At 36.8% G+C, this 19,673-nt stretch overlaps 3 protein-coding genes across 3 annotated transcripts; 1 reads left to right on the top strand and 2 right to left on the bottom strand.

The window, feature by feature from the left end:
• The first annotated feature begins 1,372 nt into the window (after nt 1-1,372).
• On the top strand, nt 1,373-3,291 carry LOC107717231 (afadin-like). The gene is made up of 5 exons (XM_016523912.1): nt 1,373-1,588; nt 1,759-1,995; nt 2,076-2,151; nt 2,240-2,300; nt 2,954-3,291. The coding sequence occupies exons 1-5, from the start codon at nt 1,373-1,375 to the stop codon at nt 3,069-3,071; spliced, it is 708 nt and encodes a 235-aa protein (XP_016379398.1). The 3' UTR covers nt 3,072-3,291.
• Nucleotides 3,292-3,408: 117 nt separating this feature from the next.
• Nucleotides 3,409-4,425, bottom strand: dusp23b (dual specificity phosphatase 23b). Its single transcript, XM_016523911.1, has 2 exons — nt 4,232-4,425; nt 3,409-3,660 (listed from the first exon to the last, which is right to left on the bottom strand). Exons 1-2 carry the CDS (start codon nt 4,409-4,411, stop codon nt 3,472-3,474), a joined length of 369 nt encoding a protein of 122 aa, XP_016379397.1. The 5' UTR covers nt 4,412-4,425; the 3' UTR covers nt 3,409-3,471.
• Nucleotides 4,426-5,859: 1,434 nt separating this feature from the next.
• Nucleotides 5,860-19,133, bottom strand: LOC107717250 (transcriptional-regulating factor 1-like). The gene is made up of 15 exons (XM_016523934.1): nt 17,694-19,133; nt 17,043-17,089; nt 15,844-15,991; nt 15,576-15,749; nt 13,687-13,969; nt 13,491-13,545; nt 12,182-12,321; nt 11,622-11,725; nt 11,467-11,542; nt 10,721-10,809; nt 9,600-9,713; nt 9,227-9,343; nt 6,599-6,780; nt 6,206-6,505; nt 5,860-6,171 (listed from the first exon to the last, which is right to left on the bottom strand). Exons 1-14 carry the CDS (start codon nt 18,888-18,890, stop codon nt 6,211-6,213), a joined length of 3,021 nt encoding a protein of 1,006 aa, XP_016379420.1. The 5' UTR covers nt 18,891-19,133; the 3' UTR covers nt 5,860-6,171; nt 6,206-6,210.
• Between the last annotated feature and the right edge of the window lie 540 nt (nt 19,134-19,673).

The following is a 19,673-nucleotide window of genomic DNA, read 5'->3' as shown; positions in this document are numbered from 1 at the left end:
TGATAATGATGGACCATCCAAGCAGAAGTCCAGTGTCTCTGATCTTCATGACAGTGCCGAACCATCTGTTTCTGGTCCATCAAGACCATTAGAAATCTTTAGAAACCAGCATACAATCAGCAGAGTGAACACGAAACAAAACCAGAAATGGCTCAAGCAGAAACTGGATTATCGTTCCAGTCCCAACCTGGCATGGGAGTGTTTATATTTACACCTCATTTTTTGTTTGTTTTTGGTTTGTTAAGCTCTTTTTAATTCAATCTCCATCAGATAACCAGGAAATGCCTGTTGATTCAGTTCCTCCTGAAAAGATGACATTATCCTTCTCCATTGAAAATCTCATGGATTCTGTAAGTACAGATAAATGTTTTTTGTTTATTAAGATAATCACCTTTATGAACAGTCCCATGTTTTTTTACTATTGACCTCATTATTTCACTTGTCACCCCAGGGGAAACAAAGAAACACTCTTTCAAATGCAGAGACTTTTCACAGAGAATATCTGACCCTGCCAACATCCAAACCGCACAGCAATAAAACACCAAGAACCACCGAACATCCTCCACATATTGCTCCATTCTCCAGGGATCAGCAAAAGAGCAACTTTATGGTATTTGTGTGCTGCATTTCCTGTCTTTGTTCTGTCTGTTTTATTGCTGTGTTTGATATTTGTGCTTCCATAAGCTTTGCATGAGTTTGTTTGAAAGCAGAATCACCTGCCAAATAGGGGAAGCCGGGGTTAGTTGTCACACATTTTACTCCACTGAATATTTCTCAAGGCTTCTGTATAGACACAAACATTTAAGTCTTGACAGAAAAAAAGCTTGTGAACACGTCCACTGTTATTGGCCCTTAAAATCTGCAAATGGTAGTAAAGAGATATATACAAAAACATCATCCAAATTTTTTTTTGCCAACAGATGAACTATAATAATAGTTATTATTATCAGGGTGCGATTTGTTTAAAAAAAAAATCAGAGGGGGTATATTTGTACAAGAATGTAATCATTCACATTTTTATGTCTAAATTTAGAATATAAATGTACAAACAGTGTAATTCAAATAAAATGAACGGTAAAATACAGAAAATAATGGTTTAAAGTGAATTAACTAAATGAAATGCATTTTTAACAGCTTATGGACTATATCTAGGATAAGACTAAGATCACATTTTATATTAAAAAAATATATAAATTATATATTAAAAGGCTTTATACATTTTCTTTTTAATGTATGCCTGTGTGTGTGTTTACAAATTCTAATGCATCTCATAGAAACAGGCACTTTCTCAAGACAATCTCTGGACTGAAGAGAAAGGAGGTCCTCTAGTGGACAGACAGAGTTATTTCACGAAGCAGCCAGATCTGAGCATATGGAACAGCTTTGCAACCATAAGCCCAATGGATTCCAGTTTATCCAGCCTGGGACACAGAAACGGACTCTGGAAGATCCCGACAACAACCCAGTCCGTGCCTCTATCACAGCCGAAACGAATGGACGTCCCATATACACCACAAGCCAACAGTCTTTCATTCAGTACATTCCGCCAGTCTGTGGAGACCCAAAGTATGTCTCCAGCACACCATCGGTATCAAAAACAGAGCAATGCATCACCATCTCAAAGACCACAGCAGGGTCTCAAGAAAAAAACAGTCATCTGCGCAGACATTGCACAACAGCTCAGCCTCATGTCTAAGTGCGAACCCTCAGCAGAAAGGGCCCGATAAGATCAAAAAGCTCTCTGTTGGAGATTCGTAGAAGCGGGATGCTCAGGATAAGCAACAGACTGCAGACCTGCTGCAACAGGAAGTACAACAGCTGCAGGCTAAAGTGCAGCGCAGCATAGAGGAGAGTGAACGTCTGCGCAGACTCTCTCTAGAGCTGCAGTTCCAGAAGAGACTGGAGGAGTTCCAGCAGAATGGTGAAGAGGATGATGATTATGAGAGCGATTCGGGGGCAGGACGGAAGTGGTTTCAGACAGGAAGTGATGTAGTGGTGAGTTGTTAAGTGTGCACTGAAACATCACAATGATCACTTGTATGCATGAGCATTTATAAATCATTTTGTCATTCTAGCGGAACTGTGAAAACACTGAAACGCCCGCTGACCAGCAAAAGGAAAGCCCCTTTACTAAAGAAGCCAGTTTGAAAGGTACTGGATGATATTTCATAATCAATCGCTGATTAAGATTATCTCAGACTTGTAAAATTTGTCTAACGTTGATTTATGGGAACTGCAGACGGAGTCAAATGTGAATCTACAGGATACGACAAAACGTCATCTGAGAAGTTCCGTTCTGGGTAAGTCTCAACTATGAATGCATAATTCTGTTTTTTTAACTCTCCAGAATAGGGAAGAGTGGGGTTTGTGGTCACATTTTTACTTCAGCTATGTACTAAGTTTATTTTAAATGGTATTTTAATGGATTTTCAGCTCATTTTAACTACATAAGCAATTATGAAGCACAAAAATGGTTAATGGATTAGCCAATAATAATGGGCAATAAATGCTGTAATGGATTCTATATTGTAATATTTTGATAATTTATGTTTATATATATAAAAAATCGAAGGCACCCGTCAAAAACCCTCTGCCTCCTTTGTTCGACGCTGCAGGGCTGCTGCAATATTATTATTATATTATTATAGAACCTAGTTAAATTCTGTCTTATATTTATTATTGCTCACTGTTGTCTTAATGTATGTTGGTGTTTTGTTGCGTTTACTTGTTACCCACAAGTTATAAAAAATAATATATGATGGTGTTGGAATTTTGATCTGGAGAACGGAATTCACAAACATTCATCATAATTTAAATGACCATAATTTTAAAATGACTATTCCTCTAACATAGCCTTTGTGAGAACTTTTTCTGTTTCACATATTGGATGTTTAGAGAAACCTGTAGTATTTAATTCTAATCAGGTGATTGTTTTGTATATATATTCTTACAGTGAGGTAGATCACAAAAGCTTCAAAACACGACGAGCCCCAGAGAATCTGACCTTTAAGGAGCGCCAGCAGCTGTTTTCTTTGGCAATGGTCACTTCAAGTAAAGTCAAAGTGTCCTGATGAAAAGGCAAGCCTCAGAGACTGTCAGTCATTCGGACAATAGTGTCTTAAAGGATAAACAAGGTTTTATGTTTCATGATTTGTTTCTAGACCGCTGCATGCAAGCTGTAAAATTGTGTACACATAAGGTAACTGAGCCACTTTTTCATTTCTGTGACTACAGATGACCAGCTTTATCTGAATTCACCAGTATTTTTCACATAGTGTCACTAAAAAAAGTATACTCTAGGAATTTATTCATATTGGAAAGAGGGATGTTGTATACTTTACCAGATATTTAGGTGATAGCAACTTATACATCCTTTAAGACTTCAAAAATAAAAACATACATTGGAAATAAATAATTCTTTATTGCTTTGTATAACATTCATAAACATCTGCATCATAAATGTTTCTTATTTTACACCTTATTTTGTTGATAAAACTGCACCACCATTTGTTCCTGCTCTCTGGTTTCAATGGACCCTCGGCGAATGCTTCTTATCTCATTAATGGCATCGATTCCGGTGATTTTCCTGCTCTTCACCAGGTAACAGGCGAGCATCGTCCCTGTCCGCCCAAAACCATGCAAACAGTGCACCGCAACAGCCTGTTGAAGACAAACACTTCAGCATACACATGCTTCAAGAGCTCCAGTATGTAACTTTTGGCCCTCTAGCGGTTGAAGCATAAAAGTACAGGCTGAAAATGATCGTTTTGTCAGTGAATATCACACTAACAACATCAAAACTCTACAAAATTATGTCTTATGATCAGGTAAGTAGCTTATTTGCTGTTGTTGTTAAAGTCAGTGGTTTTAAAATAAGGTTACAAATGATAACGATGTGAACTATAACTTGCCATGGCTATTTATAGCCTACTAACTGGTTTAGAGATTTGCTTTGTTACCAACGTGTGAAGTCAGTGTACAAAAAATGTGATGCAAACTGTTGGTTTGTGTTTTATCACAGGTACTCTGGCATTCACTTTTTGCTTTCGGTTCGAGGTTCAGTCGGTTGAAGAAGATACTCACTATTTTTGTGATCACACAAGTGAATTATTATATTTTGCTGTATTCTCTTTTGAGTATTCAAACAATCCAACGAAAACATCTTAAAAATGCTGCTGTAATATTGGTTTTACATAATCAAAATTGTGCATTTATTATCTGATGAACATGCATGAAGGGTCAGGTCTGGACAGGTGTCATGGTAAGGAGGTTTGCGTTCGCTCAGGGTCACCAGATGCTTGATGCCGTTGTTCAGCAGGTACTGATAGTGGGCCGTCATTCGGGGCATTGCCAGGCCTGCAACCTTACCAGGATCTACCCAGGAGAAGTTTGGAGGTTGTGCCGAAGCCATAGTTTTTCTGATTTGTGAGTAACATTAAAACATTGTTTACCAGTAAACAACAGCATTTCTGCTCTCCTCTGGAGGCGTGGGTTCGAATCCCACTTCTGACAAGCACAACGTTTTTGTGCAGGTTAAACAACTAGATCTTGTGTTAAGCTCATATTTTCAGTTTACAGTCACAAAATTCTCGCATATGGTCAGAAACAGCATACTGCTTTTACAACACGCAGCATGCGTACTGAGTGTGCACATTAAACCGCTTCATGTAAACAACGCATGCGCGTGTTAACATAAGCAGTAGCGCCACGTGTATGCCTTGTGTCAGATTTAATCAAAAATATCTTAATTTGTGTTCCGAAGATGAACGAAGGTCTTATGGGTTTGGAACGACATGAGGGTGAGTAATTAATGACAGAATTTTAATTTTTGGGTGAACTAACCCTTTAACCAAACAAGCCAAACTCATACTGCTCAGTAATGGGAGTGGAAACATACAAATTTGCTTGCAGTGTTCTCTGTGCTGTAATTGGTCAAATGTCATCAATCTCTCTTTGATGATTGGCTGCAGCTTTGCTTTTCGGAATCTTTGCATATTTCGGAATGGTTATTGACAGATCGTCCGGATGCTGCAGCACAGCGGTTTCTCAGTTAACAGGGAATGTTCTCAGAACTTTGGCTACCATTCTGGCAAGGTTCTCTCAAAGTTTTCATATTATTAGAATGTTTGTTCAAAGTTATCTGGTCTTTAACAATAGTTGCATCCCAAATGACGCACTTGTGTACACTAAGCACTTATGCACTCAACTGTGTAGTAGGGGTGGAAACCTCACATTTCGATTCATATCGATTCTTGGGGTCATGATTTTATTAAAAATCGATTCGCCATTTTTCATCAAAATTTTGGTGTGCACTGGACATCAAACGCACCAGTATTTTTTTATACAAAAACACACCCGTCTATAGTATGAGTAGTCCTGACTCAAGAAATCAGTGTTTCCTATAAACTATTAACTTCCTAATAAATCAAAAATATTTTACACTTCCCATAATAACAAAAGATCAATAATTAAGATAATATGTTTCCAAACACTTGCCCTCGCTGAAAATGGGGCAGGATGTATTTGTTTTTCCACCTCTATCCTCATGTTATTATTTCGTTTTCGTTGGACGTTTTATTTATGTTACAACTTGTTTTAGAACATTCAAAAGTAACATTCCCATCATGTTTGCTGGTAGCCATTGACTTCCATAGTATGGAAAATACTATGGAATTTAATGGCTACCAGCAACTGTTTGGTTACCAACATTCTTCAAAGTATCTTCTTTTGTCTTCAACAGAAAAAAAAGTAATTCATACAAGTGTGGAACAAGATGAGGGTGAGTAAATGATGACAACGGTTTCATTTTTGGGTGAACTGTCCCTTTAACGTTCTCATAACCATGAAAACACATTTGAACGTTTAATGAACATTCAGAAGTAAAGTTTCATAACATTCAGAACATGTTGTTAGCTGGGTAGAGTCACACCGCTTATGAAAAGCGGTTTTGTAAAGTCGACTGCATTGTGAATTTAATCTGTTGTGAGTTTGAGTGTTTGATAATCACTGACAAACCAAGGGGTTTATTACAAAAGAAATATGATACAAAACCAGATAATACACAACAGGATATCAGATACAGATAAAACAAAGAACATTACATACTTTTTACACAAATTGTGCCTTAGCCTTAGTTTTAATATACATAAATCTGTGCTATTTACATGAAGGAGACAATTATAGTCTACAAAGAATTTACTTATTCATCTTCTAACTTGGAATATAGTCTAGTGGACTCTGTAGGACAGGAAGAGTCTTCAGACGACAATTAATTTCTTGCACTGACTTATTGCACATGTAATTTATGGATGTTTTCACCTCCGCAGTTCTGTCACATGTTAAAGAATGAAGGCTTATGGGTGGTTTTAGTGGTGTAACAGGACATTCAGGTGTCACCATCACGCGATCCTGCTCAGGAACCCTGGGGAACTGCCACAACTGTATGTCCTCCTGCTGCCGGTGTGTCTTCATGTGGGCATTTCGACTTTTCACCTTTAAAAACACCCTATGAAACGAGGCAATCGTGAATCAGACCGCAACCACTGTGATTCATAACTGTATGAAGATGTTTCTGTGTTTGACTCAGGACGTGGCTTACTTTCCACACTCGTTGCAGGGAAAGACGACGGCTGAATCAGTGTCTCCACTGGTGGTGCTGGAGGGAGAACTTCTCACAGAAGCCGAACCCAAAGGCAGGGTCAGCGTGGACGTTCTGTTTTCGGCCGGAGAGCTACAGAGCAGCCGGAGATTGGTCTGGGTCCACGTTTCTTTGTTCATCTGCTGTGAGAAACATCGTAATTTTACCCAGAAACAAATGTTCTGTGATTACTTACTTGTTCCAAATCCATTTTTCCACAAGACAGCAGTTAATAAGTTGCTAAATGGCCAAGGAAACACCCTAAATCTTAACATCCACGCAACTCGTGTACTATATTCCAAGTCTTCTGAAGTCATATGATAGCTTGGTCTGAGTTACAGGCTAAAATTGTAATTCAACCTGGAAGATTAACTGTTGGAACTGGTGCTTTTAATGTGTTTTTGTTTTAATATGTTTTTGGAGATTGACAGAAGTCGTTGTATGGAAAAGTACACTTTAGAATACCTTCCAAATGAGTACTTCTTTTGGAAATAATATATTTTAAAAGACACGGAGCGTGTCCATAGTGTCATTGTGTCGCCTGCCAATGACGTCATAACCCCTTGATTTCCGGTTTTGTTTTGTAGAAAACATGGAAACACCAAAGACGCTTTAATATGTTGTGCGTTTTAATAGACCGGTGACGACCGCACAGAGTAGCATTATAACAGAACGTTCAAATGTATCTAGTATGATAAAACAGCGCTGCTTTACCCCACATACGCACGACCGGAAGGAGTGGAAGTGGTCGACTGTGGCATAATAAAAGCTCCGCTGCTCTCGAGCCGTGTGTCGCGCTCGTTCAGCGGCCTCGTTTCTCTTCGACGGCTTTCAGCCTCACCCTGCTTCATTCTACTACGTTAATAAATCATTAGCTCATCCATGAACATGATTTCTGCCCGAGTCCCGTCGGATTGTATCGGCTGTGGGGATGAAGACCACAACTCCCATGATTCCACACTCAGTCACAGCGCCATCTAACTACGCCTTTGTCTATTTGTTTATTTTGAATACGCGCCCTCTAGCGGCGAAAATGACATATTGTGCCTTTAACTGAATGTAATGTTTAGACACTTAATGGCATGTTTTTTTGCAATTACAATAAATGAACATTTATTTTAGTTTAAATTGATATTAAATGCAATTAGTTGAAATTAAGAGTGTTTTTTGACACACTTAAGTAGGACTTAAGTACTTCTTTGTTTGTAATTTTTATAACTAATTCATTAATCTTTAATATATGGTTACTGACAAGCGTTTATGGTAAATTAAAATATACTTAAATTTCAAGTTGCAATTAAAATGTATTAACTTTAAATGTAATATAAATAACGCACTAAAGTTTAAATTATAATCAAGTGACAAAAGATTATTAGAACATAATAATTTGGAATGTACTTTGTTTAACGTTTAATTTGACATTGTTATAAAGTGTACGTAAGTGTGTTAAGAAACATAGTTATGAAAGTGTCTCTTAAAGTACACTCAAGTGGTCTTTTATTTCATTTATATCATCTGCAAGTACAGTTTTTTTTGTTAATATGAATATACTTCGAAAATTTAAAGTACACTACAAGTGTACATCCAGTACAAGTAAGCACACTTATTTTTCAGAAGTGACCTGTGTGACAAAATTTTTTAACATTTCTTATTTTGTGCTCCACAGAACAGCATACGGATTTGGAACAGCTTGAAGGTGAGTAAATAATAAATAATGATAGGATGTCATTTTGGATTATTATTGTCAAATCATCTTATGTAGGGAGATTTTTTTGTTTGTTTTTTATTTAAGAGTTTGAATCCTATAACTGAACATCAACTATTGTATATATAGTTCAGTCATTAAACTCTAGATGGCGCAGGCTGACGGGCTGTTAACGTAACTGATGATATTCAGAGAGTTAAACGACTTGGCACAAGCTGATTGGTTCATGCTGCATATGCAGCGAATGAGCTTACTGCCTTGCATTTATATGGCTGGCTAGCATTCACTTGAGATTCCTGCAGCGTGCTTTCAGAGTTTGTCTGAAACCCTCCACCTTCCCCAGCTCCACCTGTATAGATCTGCTACGGGGTTATTTTATATGCTATTTGTGCAGCAGCAGTATGTCTTAAATACTCATGGCACCGTATCGCCATATACATAGTAGCAAGTTCCTGTACTTGCTTGCAGCAGCAGCAATAATCTACAACTACAGCAATAACCAACAGCAGCAGCAATTCAGCAGCAGCGTAGCAGATCTATTCCGCCAAGACCAAATACATTAACATTGTCATATCCATCACCATGTTAAAATCTTCCGAGAGTTGTCATGATTGAAATATAGTTAGCATAGTGTCTTCTCCATTATTAGAAACATGTCACATTGGCTTTTGTAACATGTTTTTAATAATAAAGACATTATTCGGCTACTATATACAGATTGCTACACAATCACACTATCTAGATTAATACAGCACACATTTGACAGAACGCAGAGGCAGTATACAGCATATTTGAGAGAAAAGGTGTGAGCGTACTAGTAAATGACAGGAAGTGGAGAAAGCACCTAGAGGTTTCAGTATGCACACCGGCTCACAGATACTCACAGAGTTTGACACTTCACAGACAAACACGGCACTGGAGTTTTCTGATATTTCAGGCTCCCTGGTTTTGCTGTTGGCTTCTTTATTTGGTTCTGTGGTGGTGTTTATTGGCCAGTCTCCCTAATTCATGAAATATATAGGCTATGCATGAAAAAATATTTGAAAGTCACAATATAATGTAATAATAAATCACAACAAAAAATGCCTGAATGTCATTAAATTAGATAACTTGTAAAAGTGAGTGTCGTATTTTTTTTATTTATAATATTTTCTTTTCTAATGCAATGCAATGTCTTAATTGTCCAAATACTGGCAGGCGAAAGTGGTGACATGAGATTTAGATGAGTATGACCAGTAAAACTGTGCTGGAACTCACCCGCTGGTCTTGAACAGGTGTAGACAGAGCCGTACTGACTCTCGTACCCAAGCGCAAACGCTTTTTCCATGCGTAATAGTACTCGACACACTGAGACACTGACTTTGTCTTGACCTAAATAATAAAATAACACATTCTCACAGTCACTGCACCACAGGGTCACAAATTAATGCTAATATATTAATGGAGAACAAAAGATTAAATTAATACAGGGTTTCTGCAGGTCTTAAAAAGTCTTAATTCGTCCTTCCACAAATTAAGGCCTTTAAAAAAAAAAACGTAATTCAGAGCAGAAAATCGTCACCCAAATGCAACGCCAAAAAGTAAATATCTTCCTCAATATTGTTTTGTTTTCCTATATCTAAACACCCTTAAATCTAGAAACATTTACTTGAGATGCAATGTTAGAAATGTAACAATTAAGTGGGTTTATGCTTAAAAAAAGAACTAATTTCTGACAGTGGGGTATGAAAATGTTTCCCTTTTGAATTAAGTTGATTTTTCTGAGCCCATTGGCAGATTTTTGTTATTTTAATCATCAACTCACTTTATTTTGATGAGTAGTTGACAAGTAAATGTATCTTGATTTAAGAATCTTTTGCACTGGAAAACAAGATAAAAATATTTTTTTTTGCTCTGTGATCGGTAAAAGCTATTTCCATATTCCAGTGGATTAGCAGAGCTATTCAAGACTTAAGGTATTTCTGGTTACACTTTATTTTAAGGTGTCCTTGTTACAGTGTAATCATACATTTAAGTACTGAGTAATATTAATTAACTACATGTACTTACTATATGGTTAGGGTTAGGATTAGGGTTCGTCTTCGGGTTACATGCATGTAATTATGCATAATTAATTGTTAATATAATAGTAAGTACATGCAACGTGTAACAAGGACACCTTAAAATAAAGTGGTACCGTATTTCTTTGTAAAATAAATGAAAAAGTAATAGAGATTTGTTTTGATGTGTTGCTAATACAAGACATTTACATTTAGAGAACACACAGTACAGTCCATTCAATTTATTCCTTACATTTTCTTTACTTAGTCTTGAAAAAGTCTTAAACGTACCTTCATAAAACCTGCACAAACCTTTTAATATTAATTGACCACAAATACCATTTTCTGGACAAGATAGAAATCTTTGTGATGACTTAAAAGTGCTTTGTTCAGCTGGCGTTTTTCCTGAAGCGTCCATCTGTCTGATCCTAGTTGATGAGAAGAGGAGAAGAAAAGCTGTAATGTGGTGCATTCAGTGATTCGAGTATTTAGGGCCAGATTTACTAAACGGGTCAAATTATAGCGTGAGAGCGCAAACGTATAAAAGCACCGATAGGAGTGGAAAGTTCTGCGGTTGATCTACTGACAGTACGCAGATTAAAGAACACAGATCTGTTCTGTAATGACCAATGCAATCTACCAAGAACAGCTCGAATTAGTATCTGGTTTAAGACGTGCTTTTTTGGGGTGGGAAACAATAGCGCAAATACCAGTAAATTGACTGGCGCAAACATTAGTAAATCACTTTGTGTGATTCATTTAGATACTTTCCTCCCATGAATTTTGCATCTGAAAGAGAAACTCCTACAAATGCATATGCGATAAGATCAGCCACAAAAATGACTGTGTCCACACCTTTTCAGCGCTAATCTTTCACAGAGCATCTTTAGAAAATCCTGACAGTAGTTGTTTAATGCCAAAAGAGGGTTTGCGCTTGTGCAAGCTGTTAGTAAATCTGGCCCTTAATTTGTAGTCTTCTATATATAATTAAATATTTCCTCAGGAAGGAATACTTGCATATAAGAATACCACAGTAAAAAGAGAGACGAAAATAGTATTTTTTGAGGGCACAAAATCTTACGCACCTGCGTAATGATAGTCTGTTTTGGGGCTGGATGTGTTTTTCGGCGGCGTTGGCAGGAGAAGCTTTTCAAGGGTATTCTGGAACATGACAGTTATTTTAAGGCTTTTTAGAGAACGAGTTTTAGTGCCAGGAAGCGATAATACGCAAAATACTAACCATAATATCTCCTCTGCACTCAGAAAGACAGTGCAGGACATATTCTGTGTTTGCTCCGCCACCTGGTAGCACACTAGAGCAAGCCATTTTCAAAAGATTGTCCACTAAAAGGGGGAAAAAGTCAACAGGAATCAGATATTGGTGCTTTCTTTTTCCTTAATGTGCACAAAAATAAATGAACCATTTAAAAATGGATATTTTAGACTCTAAAAACTTGCATATCATTGTTAGCCTGCACTGAAAACAACTGTTGTGGAAACAATTTAGACTCAGAAATTGAAAAGAAATTTCACTCAGAAGAGAATTTGCGTTGAATTGAGTGTGAAATTTTGAAGTAGAAAGAATGAAATGTCATTTTCTTGCAAAACGTACTCAAATAATTTTTCGAAAACCATTTTTTCCAGTGTAGTGAACTTAATTACTTGGCTGAAGTATGATTTTAGAATGTTTTGCTTTGCATCATGCCTTAAAATGTCTGTTCTGCATTATAAAATCACCGCATGTCTCCTAGTTGCTGCATTTAACTCAATGTGATTTTTGTTGAAAGTGATTTTAGTTACCTTTCTGCTGGTTATCAGGGGCATCCAGGTCTTGGGTGGGCGACCACAAAAGAACAGCATTATGGGAATCTTCCTCTGTGAGGGTTTGACTCTTAATGTCTGCGATCTTTGCTTGAAATTCCTCGCCAACATTTATCCGACTATAAAGAACATAAACACAGTTATTGATTATTCGTTTTATATTTGAACATTATCAATTATTTAATAAATCAAGTAAGCAGCATTAATCTACAAAGAACATATACAGTTATTGATTATTAATTTATTGTATATTTAAACATTATTTAATAAATCAAGTAGGCAATTGACAGTAAAATGATGTGCAATAACACATTGTTTTGCTGGTGTAGCTTAAAGGTGAAGAGTGTAATGTTTCGAAACACTTTTGTGAAAATGAAACCTCAGATCATCTGGTTTTATTGAGAGGAAGTGTGATATTACTTGAGTGAATAAACTCACTTCTGTCAGGACCACTATCGTCAAAATGATAGATACTTAGCATAAAGTTTGGTTTGGCGGTATGGTTCTGTTCTGGCAAAACACTCCCTGCCCATCCATGCAGCCTGTCATGAATGAGCAGGGAGAGCAGCAGTAATAACCCCCCTAGGGTTAACAGAACAGAACAAGGCAGATATCATTAATGTACTTAATGATATTTAAGTGTAACACTTTATTCAAGATAAAGGAGTCTGATTAGCAAGGAATATCAGAAAGCCAAGTCCTGATTGTGGCGAAAGGAGGAGCTGGGGATGGAGGAGGGTAATTTGCTCCGGAGCAAGCTGAAAAGCTGCTGAATAATACTGAATAGAGCTTAAATAGGAATGCCGTGATAGGTGTCGTATTCCTATAGGTAGATGTGATCAGCTGAGAATCAGCTGATGCAAGCTTGACTCACGTGACCTGCCAGAACTAACTTTTTTTAATTTTAAAAAAATGAAACGAGAGGGAAAATAGTATTTCAAAGCTTTTTCATTTGCTGGAAAAAAATTGGTTGTCTCCGAGAAACTGCATTCATTGGTAAAAGTATTGTGAGAACACATTTTTCAAGCAAATTCAAACTTTCTCGGGAGAACAAAAGCATCCAAATATACATTTTTATTCCATTTCATGTTTTTTTCAATATGATTTTTTCAATATTTTGCCAATAAACAACTACCTACAGGATCAACACCATACCAACTGCATAGCAACGCCCTGGCAACAGACCACATTTTTTTCTCGAGAAAATGTAACACATAGTTTAATTAGTTTTTGCTAGTGACATTGACTTTACACACATATCTTTGAGTAAAAACATTAAAATGCTTACGGTGTTACATTAACCACTTTCTCCCTTGCAGTCTCACCACAGTCATCCATATCACCTGTTATAGACAAACATGGATAATGCATATTATAATTAGAAAAATACAGCTACTGTTACAATGCATCTACAATAATTCAGTAAAAACAACTCTTTAATCTTCGCTGTTGTCATGCCAATGACTTTGACTGCGTTAACTAACCAGCCCCATCTGCAGCAGATTCGACCCCGCTGCTCTTGCCTCTTCCATTGATGGCGCTGAAGAGGCCTGATCCCGGGCGTACGGGGCTGAGCATAGGCGGAGGGGTGTACGGCACATCGTCCCCCATGCTGCTCGCCGTCCTGAGCTGACTGCGGAAGAGCACTGCGCCTCTGGACTCCTGACAGGCGCTGGGCGGAGGAATCATCAATGGGACCAGACAGTGGCGGTACCTCTTTTTCACCTGCTTTGGTGCACATTCTCCATCTGAGACAGATCTCTTTATCTAGAATGTGTTATGTGGGGGGTGAGGTTTAGTTAACATTAAAATCTGTCAGATTTACATGAATCAGTTAAAAGGATACCTCACCCAAAAATGAAAATGAAAAAGGAAAGTTGGTAACCACTGACTTCAATAGTATGAAAAAAAAATTTGTATAAAAGTCAGTGGCTATGGAGGGTGAGTAAATGATGATTTTCTTTTTTGGGTGAACTATCCCTTTAAGAAACACAAACATGATTTGAAACTTCTACATCATCGAATTAGGTTGTTTTGAAGTGACCAAATAAAGTAAATTCAAAGTAATTTCCATGAGAGTTAAGGTTATTTAATTTTATATATATATATATATATATATATTTTGTCATATCGTTGAATTATAAGCTAGTGCTAGCTAGCACATTGTTAACAAGCTATAGCACATTTTAGCATGCTAAATGCTAAGTCTGCTCCAATTCTTCACCACAATGGTAACCCACTGTAATTGAAACGGTTCTAAATCCCAACATAATTGAATTTTAACTTTAAACACTATCAAGACTCTCCTGTTGTCATTTTGTTCAAAAATACTAAAAATAATACTTAATTTCAACATTCTACTAAGGTGTCCTTGTTACACGTTACATGTACCTACTATTATAATAACAATAAATTATGCATAAATATAAGCAAGTAACCCTAAGCCAAACCCTAATCCTAAACCTAACCGTATAGTAAGTGCATGTAGTTAATTAATATTACTCAGTACTTAAATGTATAATTACGTTGTAACAAGGACACCTTAAAATAAAGTGTAACCCATTCTACTCTCTCCATTAAATCCTGTGCAAAGCATACAGTTTCAGCCAACATCAAAAACAATTATCAGATGTTTGATTGGTTCACATTCGCCCTACTTAACTCAATCCGGTAGATTGCACATTTTAGAGGTTTACATTAACTGAAAGCAAAGAAATCACATTTAGAAGAGAAATATAACTTTGCTGTGTAGATCACAAATAATATGAATCAAATCGAATTGGACAGTCTTTATGTTCCCATTTTTCAGTATTTGACTACCTGAATTGGAGGCAGTAGTCAAATACCTTGTAATTTCCTATTAAAACAGAGCTGGGCAGGATATATTAAAGGGCTCATTGCATTATTTTTCACAGTGAAATCAATTTACAGTTCTTGTTTTTTTTTCTTTTTATGGAATATTGCTGTTTATTGTAAATTATTTATCCATGCATATTGCAGCATTCATGTGCCCCTTGTAATTTTTTATCAAAAAGTCAGCATAAGCATGAAGTTTTACATTTAAAAAATATTTTGAGCATCAGCAGTCTATAAATTCTTACGATGTTGAAGTGATGTTTCAGACCTCGTTGTTAAAGCTTTTAATTTTCTAAAAACTTTTTAAAAATAACTATATGAATGCCAGAAACTCACACCCTTGTAATTTTTTATCAAAAAGTCAGCATAAGCATGAAGTTTTACATTTAAAAAATATTTTGAGCATCAGCAGTCTATAAATTCTTACGATGTTGAAGTGATGTTTCAGACCTCGTTGTTAAAGCTTTTAATTTTTAAAAACTTTTTAAAAATAACTATATGAATGCCAGAAACTCACACAGGGAGGGTGGTTTCGTACCAACGGTAGGGGTGACTGTGCACCACACTTAATTAAACCGCTTTGTTCCTCATCTTTCTGCTGGCACAGAAGGCTGAGCGTGAGTTTGGTTGGGGTCTGGTAGTCCTTGACAGGTACTGACACAGGTAAGAGGATGGGGTTGCTTTGAGCAGCCTGTTCAAACAAAGAAAGAAATACCAAGCAATGGGGCAAATCAGCATGCAAGTTTTCACAAACCACTGATAATCAAAATGACTCTGGTTCATACCATTTTGAGGGATGTGGGGTGTGTCCGCAGGCCTCCATGTGAGCGCATGTGACCGTTCAGAGCCGGGAGACTTTTGAACTCCCTCTGACAAACAGTGCATCTCATCTTTGCATGAGATCCATCCTCTCTCGACAACCCTGGTTCTGCTCTACAGAAATCCAAATCCACATACTATATTATATATCAATAATATGAGTGGAGCATTGAGTTTTTCGTTTTTTTGCCACAGTTGCCTTTGCTTGCATACTAGAGGACTAGTGATATTATGTATTACACTAAAAAAAGGGTGTAGAAACAGTTTTCACTCAGACAATGCTAGTAAATTTGACAAAAATAAAAAATACAAAAGACATCAAGTAACACTAGTGAAATTCTGAAGCAGAAAAACTGAAATAGTATTTTCTTAAACATACTCCAATAATCCAATGCTACACATGACCAAATAGTAATTATGGTTGTCACTACGCCAAGTTGTTATGAATCGAATAACAATTGTATAACAAGACCTCAGCTTTCATAATTCTCAAGATCACCAGATGACGTATTAATAATAATCAACGAATTATAAATTAATAATGAATTATACAATTACGGTAACACTTTAAGCCTTTATGTATAATGCATTATAAAAGTAGTTTTAATGCATTAATTATGCCTTGTAATGCACATTATAATGCATTACGATCGCATGAATAATTGTAACCATAGTTCCACATTATAACACTTATCAATTCAATTGTTACACTATGCATTTTAAATTCGGTAATAATTATTTACGACAACATATAATGTATTACAATGCACATTATGAATAATTATAATGCGTTATACTCTTTAATAACACTTTATAATGCATTATACGTAAAGGCTTTAAGTAAAGTGTTACCACATTTGCTTTAAGTATACCCAACCTTTACATTATCTTATATATTATATCAAACTTTTTGTCGCAAAATGTAACTGTATTAATATCCAGCTCTTTATATAAAGTGGGGTATATATTATCAATTCAATTGTTACACTATGCATTTTAAATTCGGTAATAATTATTTACGACAACATATAATGTATTACAATGCACATTATGAAAATATTATTACGACTTTCTGTAAAGCTGCTTTGAAATGTGTATTTAGAACACGCTGTATACAAATGAATTTGATTTGACTAAATGGATAGAAGTAGGGTTGAAGTCAAACCTGAAATGAGGTGAAATGGCCTCATCCTGAATATTTGGTGAAGGTGCCTGCAAGGTATTCATGAGAAACCTTTAATTTAAATGCAAACGAGTCTATAATGAAGTAATAAAATAAAAAATACAGTACCTGTGACCACTGAGGAGCATGTGCGGTGAGATGATGAAAAATATCCCCGCTCATAGTCATCTGTTGAAGAGTTTTACAGACCCCTGAACTCTTGTTTTGGTAGAGCGGACTGCAGAGGTCTTCACTTCGGTGAGGGAAGTTGAAACCAGATTATATATATGTCACATAGGGCTATACATTCCATATAGCAAAATCAGTGTGTAATTGCTGCAAAATGTAAACTATATTATCACCCAGCTCTAACCTGCTAAATGTGATTATAAGGCATTAATGTACTGACATTATCAACATTAACATCACGACTTTCTGTAAAGCTGCTTTGAAATGTATATTTAGAACACGCTGTATACAAATGAATTTGATTTGACTAAATGGATAGAAGTAGGGTTGAAGTCAAACCTGAAATGAGGTGAAATGGCCTCATCCTGAATATTTGGTGAAGGTACCTGCAAGGTATTCATGAGAAACCTTTAATTTAAATGCAAACGAGTCTATAATGAAGTAATCAAATAAAAAATACAGTACCTGTGACCACTGAGGAGCATGTGCGGTGAGATGATGAAAAATATCCCCGCTCATAGTCATCTGTTGAAGAGTTTTACAGACCCCTGAACTCTTGTTTTGGTAGAGCGGACTGCAGAGGTCTTCACTTCGGTGAGGGAAGTTGAAACCAGATTGATCTTCTTTGGGACTCGAGAACACGGGTGTGTTGGGTGCCGAGTGACGAGCATCGCTAAACATGTTGTTTTGCTTTGCAGGGATCGATTGGACGTGATCTTGCGCAAGGTAAGGATTGCCGGGTTGGGAAAGCGAACGAAGATGTTGTTGCTCTTGGTAATGGAAGATCTGCTGCTCTGGGACGTTGAAGTCTTGACGGTGGTCATAGGTTGGCGATTGAGCAGGTTCTTGAGAGTCCAGGTGAGTTTTGTGTGCAAAAATCCCTCTTTGTTGTTCATTCAAGGCCATTGGATATGGCATTGGGTGGCTTTGATAGCCATGCCAAGAGTTCTGTGGTTTTTGGAGACTCCTGTTTACCTGCTCCATGTTGTTTAATTTCTGTTTGTGTTGCTGGTATCCATAGTGAAACTGTTGATGGTTTTGGTAAAGGCCGTGCATTGAGTTTTGGCTTTCTGATGGATGGAAGCCGGTCTGATCGCATTGACCTTGAATGACCATTGGGTTAAAAACCGGAGACTCCAAAGGTTGCCTGTCCGATCCTTCTGGGAGACTTTGAGGCATGTGCAAAACCCCTGAATCATTATCATTTGTCCTGTTGCTATCGCCAAAGGGAAGTTGAATGTTTTTCGTAGGGAAGGCCTTTGAGAACGAGTCCAGCCTTTGAGGATGAGAAACACTGCCGTTGTCTTTGCAGGTCATTGATGAGTTGTTCTGACACGTGATGTTAAACGGATAGATTCGAGACGTCTCTGGTAGTTCTTCGTGAGGAGAAGATCCCCATGATGATGTCCTTCCAAACGGATTATATTCCCAAGTCCCGCCACTGTTTGGCATCTCAAGCATTGGAGAAGGTTCATGTCCTGGAGTGCCAGGAGATGTTAGCGGCTCGTGGTTGAGTCGAGGAGACATTGGAGATGATTGGATCGAGTTTATGTTTGGTACACCATAGTGAGGTGCACCCAGTGTACTCGGGCTGTGCTGGAACAAATAGGTCCCGTTGGTGTGGTCTGTGAAATGATTCGTCTCATACAAGTTTTCTGTCATCTTCAGAAAGATTAAAATGCCACTTCTGTATTGTTAAACTAATGGCTTGAGGGAACGTGATTACATACTGGTTTGAACGTCACTATAAAAGAGTTGAATGTTTTTCCGTCATTCGTTGTTGAGTCTCTCAAATTGTTTGGCTCATTTCAAGAATAGGTTTTTCCTATAAAATGAGAGAACAAGTTGTTATACTTTGCTGATTTTTAAAGACAATCATTTTTGTCTTTAAGGAATAACCTGCACCATTTAAATGTGCACAATAAGACTAGAAACCTGTGTTAAGATGTATGCTGTCATTCAAAAGTTTGAGGTTGGTAAGATATTTTTTAAAGATATTCATAGTTCTATCCAGCAAGGGTGCATTAAATTGATCAAAGGTGACAGCAAATACACTTATAATGTTAAAAAAGATTTCTATTTCAAATAAATGCTCCTATTGGTTCTAAAAAATTATTATTATTATTACTGTTTTGACAAAAAAATGTTAAGCAGCATGACTATTTTAATCATTGATAATATAAATGACTGTTTTCAAAACTGATAATAAATGTTTCTTGAGCAGCAAATCATCATATTCGAATGATTTCTGAAGGATCATGTGACACTGAAGACTGGAGTAATGATGCTGAAAATTCAGCTTTGCATCACATGAATAAATTAAATTTTACAGTATATTACAATGGAAAACAGTTATTTTAAATTCCAATAATATTTCACGATATTGCCTTTTATACTGTATTTTTGATCAAATAAATGCAGCCTTGATGAGCATAAGAAACTCCT

Source organism: Sinocyclocheilus rhinocerous, unplaced genomic scaffold (assembly GCF_001515625.1).
Source record: "Sinocyclocheilus rhinocerous isolate Xijiao unplaced genomic scaffold, SAMN03320098_v1.1 scaffold1144, whole genome shotgun sequence".
Classification (NCBI taxonomy): Eukaryota; Metazoa; Chordata; class Actinopteri; order Cypriniformes; family Cyprinidae; genus Sinocyclocheilus; species Sinocyclocheilus rhinocerous.
This window is presented reverse-complemented; position numbering and strand designations above follow the sequence as displayed.